This window comes from Giraffa tippelskirchi, chromosome X, assembly GCF_054371585.1.
Source record: "Giraffa tippelskirchi isolate mGirTip1 chromosome X, T2T-mGirTip1v1.2.pri, whole genome shotgun sequence".
In the NCBI taxonomy this organism is placed as follows: Eukaryota; Metazoa; Chordata; class Mammalia; order Artiodactyla; family Giraffidae; genus Giraffa; species Giraffa tippelskirchi.
In genome coordinates, this window is record NC_137289.1 from 1,624,095 (window position 1) to 1,633,176 (window position 9,082).

Here is a 9,082-nt window from a genome sequence, read left to right on the forward strand (position 1 = left end):
ACACCTCAGCCCCTGGGGCATCAGGAGGTGGCCCCGGGGGCCGAGCTGTGCCCGGTCCTCGATGGCCGCAGGAGTGCCAGGGCGGACTGTTCCAGGCAGCCCAGCTCAGGCCCGACCGAGGTCAGGGCCTCCCACCCGACTCCTACGGCCCAGGCTCGGAGACCCCCGCGGCGAGGCGGCTAGGGACCGGGGCCGCAGGGGGCATCCCCCCCCCCCGAGAGGGGCCGCCGGGGGCAGAGCGGGCAGCGGGCGGCAGGTGGGAGGCAGGCGGGCGGGGGAGGTGGGAGCAGACGCCTGGCAGGCCGCGGCCCCTCCCCGCTCCCTCCTCTCGCGCCGCCGCCGGCGACATTGCCCCTCCTGGGCAGGGGGCGGAGAAGACGGCGGCGGGAGGGGAGGAGGCGGCGGCGGCGGAGGCGGGATTTGGAGTTTCCCTCCGCAGCGGCGGCGGCGGCGGCGGCGGCGGCGGCAGCGGCCCCTCGGCTCCAGGCGAGGCCGCCGCCCGAGGCTCCGGTGGCGCGCGGCGTCCGCGGCGGTGGCGCTTCCCGCCGGCCCGGCTTTCAGAAACTTCCCGGCCGCGACGCGCGGAGCCGGCGCAGGAAGCCGAGCGGAACGGAGGTGAGCGGGGCACGCGGCGCCCGGGCACCCACCCCACCCCCACCCCGCCTGGCCGCCCCCCCGACGTGTGTGCGCCTCTGCCCTGCGCCCCCAAAGTCTCGCCAGCGCGCACCCCGCCAGGCCGATGCACGCGCCCCTGGGAGACCCACTCAGTCCGCCCGCCCATGCACCTCCCGTGTCCATGGCCACGCACACCCCCTGACACTTACACGCGCGTGCACAAACCGTGCACCGCGGACCCAGGGCCCTGCAGTACACACCCCGGCAGCCGCTAAGTCACCATCGACTACTGTCCCCAACTCAGGCCAGCACCCATCCCAGACGCTGCCACGCCTCAGTACACACCCAGGCGCGCGCGAGCGCGCGCGAGCGCGCATTCACACACCGCACACACACACAGACGCGCACACACACACACATAGATATCCAACACATCCCTGGGATATCTGCACCAACACAGCTCCCCTCGCCGGCCCGCACCATCTCCAACTCCCCATATGCTCATCACAGACACCCCACCCACGTTCCCAGCCCAGAGACGCTGCCATCCACCCACCCCTGGATGAAGCCCCAACAGGAACCCCCACCCAGAAGCCGACACGGCACTTCTGAAGCCCAGCTGGCTCCCCAGGCCCGCACCTCATACACCCCCAACATGTGTGCACACCTGCGGGATTCTGGCTTTTGGGCACCCTGGCCTGCCCCCATGGCACATAGCCCTCCGCATCCTCTAACACATCTCAGTCCCTCCCACCAAGCACCCTCCAACACCTGGCACACGGGTTATGGAGGCTGCAGCATTTGGTGGCATCTCTGCCAGGCACCTCTGGCTCGCCTTTGCAGCAGTGGCTCACAACCCTGAGGCCCCCCAGGTGGCTCCCTAAACAGACCCCGAGTCTCCCCAGCAACTGACTTGGCCTAGTCCCTAAGAGATAAGGAAGGCACTGGGGGTGCGAGGTACCGTACTTAGATGGGGGAGGGCGAGGGAGAGGAAGGAATTGAGATGGAAGCCACCCAGATGCGGCCAAAGGATCCCCAGGTGTTGGCACGCACGTAGTAGGTGGCTTTCCTGCAGGCAGGAGTCGAAGTGCGTATGTGCGTGTGTGTGTGTGTGTGTGTGCCCGCCTGCCCGTGCAGTGGGGGGCGTGAGGGGGACCGCGTGCACACGTGTGCTTCTGCGTGTCTGGGTGTGTGACTCGCTGAGGGAGAAAGCAGGAGCGGCCACCCCCCGGGCTCCCTGGTGCAACAATTGGTTTCATTCATTCATGCGTTCTTTGTTCACGAGCATTTCTTCCGTGAGCACCGCGTGCCAGGCCCTTCCCTTGGGGGCTGGGGCCAGCTCCGGGCTGGGCACACACCCGCTCCTGCCTTGGAGGAACTCCCAGTCCCGCCAGGAGGCCGAGCCGGCAAAGCAGAAAGCCATCCCCGGCGGAAAGTGGATGTGGAGGAAAAGACACTGGATTTGGCCGGAGTGCTGTGGCTGGGAGTTCTAACCGGGCCAGACGGCCCAATTGCCGCCACTGGGGCCGGAGGGACCCAAGTGTTTGGGGGTGGGGGCGGGCGTGGGGGGGCAGGCAGGGCGCTGCTCTCGGGAGGCTCCCGGGCCCCAGGGGCGCACACGCAGCGTGCTCAAGGCCTACGGGCAGCAGCGTTTCCTCGGCCTCCGAGGGGCACTGCTTGGGCTGGGCGGAAGCCAGGGGCGCCCGGCAGGAGCGGGGGGTGTGGGGGGCGGGCGGCGCGCGCAGCGCCCACCCTACGGGAAGCGCGCGGCCGGGCTCCGCCTGCTTGAAGGGGCCTGGCGAGGACCCGGCGCGCGCCTGGGGAGTGGGTGCGGGGCCCGGGGTCGGCGCCCTCCCCCCAGCCGGCGCTGCGGGGGGCCCGGCGAGGGTCGGGGGAGGGGGGGCTTGGCGGCACTCAGCCCTGCACTGCGGAGGTGGCAACAGGTTCCAGGGTGTCTTCCTGCTGCTGGCGCAGCGGGTGCTGCTGGCGCTGGGCAGCGAGCACTTTGGTAATTGAACGCCCCCCTGAAGGCTCACTCCCTCGTGGCTGACCAGCAGGGGTCTGGGCAAGGGGCAGACCCGCACGACCCCCGCCCAGGGGCAGAATCTGCCTCCCTGGCCTGACCCTGGTCCCCTCCCCCAGGGAGCCCCCTCCAGAAAGCAGGCCTTGGCACTGCAGGAGCTCCTGCCTCCCGCGGGGTGGGTGACCCTCTCTCCAACCCCCTGAGTCGGTAGCACTTGGCAGGAGCAGGCACGTGTCTCTCTCTACCTCCCCACGCAGGGCAGCCACCCCCACTCTGGTGACTTGGCCAAGCCAGACACACCAGGCTGGCACATCCCGGAACCCCTGGGTACCTTCAACCCCGGCCCAGTCTGGGGTCCTGCCCACAGCTGCAGCAGGCCTGGAGGGAGCCCCCTGGGGCTGGTGGCTTCCCACCTCTGCCTGTGGGAACTGGGATGTGAGAGAAACGAAATGCACACACACAACCCCCCCAACTCTGCTCCAGCCCAGCTGGTAACCTCAGGGAACTGAGGTCTGGAGCAGAGAGGAGGGAGACAGAAACCAGGGGGAGGGGGAGTGAAGAAGGAATAGAATCAGGACAGGCTGCAGAGGAGGCAGTCCAGGCTAGGGGCGAGAGGACCCAGGCCAGTTGCCCACGGCCCCTGGAGGCAGGTGATGGGATTCATCCCAGAGACCAAGACATGGTGGAGTGTGGCTGGAGACAAGTCCTAGCCTGGTGGCCCACTGGGCTGGGAAGGGAGGCAGGGCAGGAAGGGGCAACCAGAGGCCCTCTGAGGCAACCTGGCTCTCTGTGACCTGCCCTCTTCCTAGCAATACCTCCTGCATTTTCCCATCCTACTTTATGATCTGATCAGTGACCCTTCAGCAGTTTTGCACCTTTCACTCCTTAGTTACCTCTCTTATGGTACCCATCCTGTGTGCATAGCTCTACCTTTGTTTACTTAGTTCCTTGGGATAGATTCCCATTGTGGAGTTCTTCCCAGCTCTGGATGTATATTGCCAAGTTAATTTCTGAAAAAGCCACACCAGCATACCTCTAGCAATCAGCAACAGAGCAGCACGCCCATCTCACAGCAGCCATGCCAGCTCTGGGTGTTCTCAGTCTGAGAACATTTTACTAGTGTAACAAGCGGGAAGTGTTACCTTGTTTTCTATCATTGTTAGCTGGGCTTTTACATTTGTTTTCCTCCCCATGCCTGAAGTTGCACCTTTCTCCAAACGCCTTGCACCAGTTGAATGTGCTCCTTCATGCAGTCTTTTCTGGTTCCTTGCCCATGTACCTATAGGAGTCTCAACCTCTTGATTAATTTGTATGAGCTTTCTCTTATCTGCTGTACACCTTCCTTCAACTGGCCTATTTGCTTTAGGGCTTTAAGCAAAAAAAAAAAGAAAGAAAAAAAGGGACATAGACCAGACTTTTCAGAAAGCTCTGCCACCTCATTTCATTGTCTCAGCATTTATCACACCTGGTATTCCCTCGTTCAGTTCCTCAGTTTATTACTGGCTTGTCCTGCTGGCCTGGGAGTGCCTTGCAAGCAAGGGCCCAAGTATGTCCTGCCGGTTCACCATCCTGTGTCCATGGAAGGTTCTGGAGGCCACCGTGGGGCCTTTGCTGCAGGGCAAGGCTAAGGGGAGTTGAGGCAAACAGGCCTGGAGATGGGGAGAGGGCTTTGAAAGCTCTGATGGCGACCTGGGCCAGCACAGGGGGCGGAGGGGACAGTACAGAAGTGAGAGACATTTAGGTGCAAATGCCTTGACTCTTGACTAGGGAGGAGGCAGCCCGAGAAGCCAGGCTGACTCCCAGGATCAGTAGGGCAGGGCTCTTGAAGTCTTTGGCCTGGCTCATGCCAATGAAGCTACTGGGGTGCCCCGAAGCTGCCCTCTGCCTGCCCAGCCTTCCAGCTAGCCATGGGCCAAGTTCTGGCCAGAAGGCAGCAGTGGATTTGTGGTTCCGCTTCCTTTTCCCCTCCACCATTTCCCTGGCAGCCGCAGTGATGAGCCTGTTATATGGATGAAGCCACTAAAGTCCAGTCCCAGGACGAGATGGTCCAGGGGCGGGGGCACTGGGCTCTTGTCCACACCCCTCCCCCTGCCTCCAGGGGCCTGGCTGGCGCCGGCCAGGGGAGCTGCAGCTGGTCCCCTGCTGGGCCCCTGACCTGCCCTTGGCCTCTGCCCCTGGCCCTGTCCCGCTTGGGTGGAAGCCCCAGCCCAGCGCGCCACTTGCAGGGGCCCACTCACTGGCTTTCGAGGGCACTCGTTGGTTCGCTGGCCCCCCTGAGCCCGCCCCCGCCGCCCCGCCCCTCCAAAGGCAACTCCACGTCCAAAGGCAGCTGGCTTCCAAGGTGGGAAGCTCGGTCGCAGTGCCAGGAAGCTGCTGGTGCGCGCGGGGGGCAGTGGACTTGTCTCCACGTGCGGCACGCTCTTTCTGCCATCCTTCCCTCTTCCCAGTGGCCGGGGCCGGGGCAACCCAGCCCGGGAACGACGCCCCTCGAGCCGCGGTGGCTGTGTCCGGGACATCCGCGAGCGATCGCTCGCCGCGGGATCACGCTCCAGGTCTCTCCTTTTGTTTTCTCCGGGTGGAGTCGGGCAGCCCCGAGAGGTCCCGCCTGCCGAGGGCCAGCGCCTGGGCACCGCCTATGCCTCCCCGGCCATGGCGGGCCGTGGGGACGATCTCGGCCTAGAGCCCCTCTTCCCCCCGCGCACGCGGTCCCCCCAGTCGGAAGCTGGAAAGCAGGGAGTGATCGCGGGCATGAGAGACGCAGGAAGGGGCCTGAGCCCCTCCGAGGGGCCAGGAGGGACCCTAGCGGCTCTCGAAGCGGGCCGTCGGACACCCAGCCTTCCTCGGCTGGGGCACCTCTCGCATTTCCCTTCTCCGGTGGGGCACTCGAGTGGCTGCCTGGGGCGTTTTTCTTGGGGCGCAGGGTGGTGCCTTTGGGCATGCCATGAGAGAGGCAGGAGAAGATCCGGCGATAGAGGGGCTCCCCCGCGGGACCCCGGGTGCCCTGTTTCTGGGCGCGCAGATCGCAGGCTCATGTCTCGTGAATTTCCTCTCTCCGCAGCTCCGGAAGCCCGACGTGCCGAGAGCCGCGAAGCCATGGAGGGTCTGGGCCGCTCGTGCCTGTGGCTGCGCCGGGAGCTGTCGCCCCCGCGCCCGCGGCTGCTGCTGCTCGACTGCCGCAGCCGGGAGCTCTACGAGTCGGCGCGCATCGGCGGGGCACTGAGCGTGGCCCTGCCTGCGCTGCTGCTGCGTCGCCTGCGGCGGGGGAGCCTGTCGGTGCGAGCGCTCCTGCCGGGGCCACCGCTGCAGCCGCCGCCTCCCGCCCCGGTGCTCCTGTACGACCAGGGCGGGGGCCGGCACCGGCGCGGCGAGGCCGAGGCCGAGGAGTGGGAGGCCGATTCGGTGCTGGGCACTCTGCTGCAGAAGCTTCGGGAGGAAGGCTACCTGGCCTACTACCTACAGGGTAGGTACCAGTGGTGGGCGGCGGGCGGGCACCCGTCTGGGGAGCACTGCGGCCCGGGGAGCGCAGGACCCCACCTTCGGAGGGCCAGCTGAATCCATCTGATCGTGGACGAGCCCGACCTCCTGTGGTCCAAAGTGGAGATGAGAGTCCCTCCTCCTCTGAGTGTGACCTTGGGGAAGCCCTTCACTCTTGGGAGCCCGTTTCTGAGCCTGGAAAATGGGGAGAATCTGATCTGACCTGGCTCCTGGGACCCCAGCGTGTCCCCATCGCCTCCTCCTCCAGCTTCTCAGCCATTGGTAAAGGACGCCAGAGCCCCAGGACAAATCCCCCCTGCTTACCGAAGGGTCTGGAAGGGGGAGGGGAAGACAGGGAGAGAAGCCGCTAAGGCAGAGACCTCCCCTGCTTCCCCTCCGCCTGCCATGGTCACCGCAGAGCTGGGAGGTGGAGGGGTGATGGACAGATACAGGCATGTTGGCTCCTTGCCAAGCCAAACACACACACCCCCACCCCGCCCCAGAGATCCAACATAGAGACAGGATTTCCAGGAACCTAGACCCCTCTCCCCACTGAGGAGGGTCATTGGACTGTTGTCCCTTGCTCAATCTTGAATGTGCAGGGATATAGAAATATAGAACATGTTGGATTTCTAGCGCTGCACCCCCCCCCCCAGCTCGAGGAAAATAGTTGTTACTTGGAGATGGAGATGTTCCCTTTTAGGCACTTTGGGACCATCCAGGTGGCACGCTGCACTCTCTCCTGAGCTCTCTGAAGAACACACAGACATGGCTGCACCCTGGCCCCTGATCTTGGGAATCACCCAGGCAGACAATTCACATCTGAACCTTTCCTCGTCTTTAACTGATGCCCGCTGTCCTTCCCAAGGCTGGCACTACGTGTTGAGCCCTCACACCTGCCTTGGCTTGGCCCCGGGGATGCGAGATCCTCTTTGGCTTGCCGTCTGCAGGACCGGCTCCAGGGCTAAGCACACCACCTGGGACACCATGTAGGTCAAGGCTGCTCACTCCAGAGTGCCCCTTGGGTACATCTGCCCACCCACTTCTTCAGGCATCAGAAGGATCTAGGATGAGATCCCTAACCCCAGCCAGAGCACTCAGCTGCCCGGGAGGCCACCTCAATGGGCCCCTCATCTCGTCCCCTCTCCCAGGTGGCTTCAGCAGATTCCAGGCCGAGTGCCCTCACCTCTGTGAGACCAGCCTCGACCGCCGGGGGGGCCCGAGCATGGCCCCGCTGCCCAGCCCAGTGGTGGGGCTGGGGGGCCTGTGCCTGGGCTCCGACTGCTCCGACGCGGATTCTGAGCCTGACCGTGATGCCATGAGCTGCGGCCTGGATTCGGAGGGTGCCACGCCCCCCCCAGCAGGGCTGGTGCCGTCCTTTCCTGTCCAGATCCTGCCCAACCTCTACCTGGGCAGCGCCCGCGATTCGGCCAACGTGGAGAGCTTGGCCAAGCTGGGCATCCGCTACATCCTGAATGTCACCCCCAACCTCCCCAACCTCTTCGAGAAGAACGGCGATTTTCACTACAAGCAGATCCCCATCTCAGACCACTGGAGCCAGAACTTGTCCCAGTTCTTTCCGGAGGCCATCGCGTTCATCGGTGAGTCCACTCCGCCCTCCCCACTCCCTCCCCAACCCCCCCAGGCCTGCTTCCCCTGGGGCCCAGTCCAGGATGGCCCTGCTGCCGGGCAGCTCTGAGGATGTGATCCCCGAGGAGGGCCATCTCACACGGGGCCCCCATCTGCCCACACTAGATGAGGCCTTGTCGCAGAACTGCGGGGTGCTCGTTCACTGTCTGGCGGGTGTCAGCCGGTCCGTCACCGTCACCGTGGCCTACCTCATGCAGAAGCTGCACCTCTCACTCAACGACGCCTACGATCTGGTCAAGAGGAAGAAGTCCAACATCTCGCCCAACTTCAGCTTCATGGGGCAGCTGCTGGACTTCGAGCGCAGCCTGCGGCTGGAAGAGCGCCGCGCCCGGGAGAGAGGCAGCGGGGGGCAAGAGTCGGCCGCCTCTGACCCCCCCTCTTTCTTCACCACCCCGACCAGCGATGGCGTCTTCGAGCTGGACGCCACATAGGGCCCCAGGGCACCCTCCAGCGGGTGTGCCCAGCCCAGCCACCCGCGTGCTGGGGAAGAGGCCAGAGGGGGCTTGGCCTAAGCAGGGGGTGGGGGGTGGAGGGATGGGGAGAGCACAATACCTCATTCGGGGCTGTGGGACGAGGCAGGGGCTGGGGACGCCCTCCAGGGTGGTGGTGGGGACAGCCCTGTCCTACCCACTGGAAACATCCACGGGGAATCCTATTAAACGTGCCTATGGGCCAGGCCTGGGGCCACCGGCCTGACCCACGCCACTTTGGGGCGGAACCCCGCTCCAGAACCTGCCTGTTCTACGACTGTTACTTTTCTTTTTTCGGGGGTGGGAGGGGGTAAGGGGTGGATTCCCATTCCGAGGGACGATTCCAGGTGGCTGCCGGTTCCCAGGGCCCAGGAGACATGTGCTCGGCCAACTCCCGAACCTCCCCAGGGTCTCCCGTTCAGGAAGGGCGTGGGTCTCTTATGGCCACAGGGACCTGCTCCCAACCCCATCCCTGTTGCCACGCGGCTGGACCACCACCACCACCAGCACAGTCACCCCCTGCTTCTCCACAGGGGCCTGAGGCCTCTTGGGATTGGGGGGGGATTCCCAGGGGACATGGCCTTGGAGACACAGCAGCCACCCCGCAGCCACAGGGACCGTCCCCGTCTGGGCGCACTCCTCGCCGGGAGCCACTGGGCGGGTTCCCGGCCGCACATCTGGCGCCCTGACTGTTTATCCACTTGACATTTGAAAAGATGCTTTTTTTTTTTCCCTCTTCCCCCAGATGTCTTGACAGGATCACTGGGGCTCTTTGTGACTGAGGGTGGTCAGACTGCCGCCGGAGGAGATGGGGTCTCAAAGCAAGAGCTGGGTGGGGGAGGGGAAGAAG

The 9,082-nt window shown here is 64.8% G+C and overlaps 1 protein-coding gene across 2 annotated transcripts; it reads left to right on the forward strand.

The window, feature by feature from the left end:
• Positions 1-421: 421 nt before the first annotated feature.
• On the forward strand, positions 422-8,497 carry DUSP9 (dual specificity phosphatase 9). 2 transcript variants are annotated; one of them, XM_081564506.1, is made up of 4 exons: positions 422-615; positions 5,697-6,098; positions 7,264-7,713; positions 7,868-8,497. In XM_081564506.1, the coding sequence occupies exons 2-4, from the start codon at positions 5,732-5,734 to the stop codon at positions 8,191-8,193; spliced, it is 1,143 nt and encodes a 380-aa protein (XP_081420632.1). In that variant the 5' UTR covers positions 422-615; positions 5,697-5,731; the 3' UTR covers positions 8,194-8,497. The 2 variants fall into 2 exon arrangements, with proteins under 2 accessions (XP_081420632.1, XP_081420631.1); XM_081564505.1 differs by lacking the exon at positions 422-615 and adding an exon at positions 4,976-5,190.
• Positions 8,498-9,082: the final 585 nt, after the last annotated feature.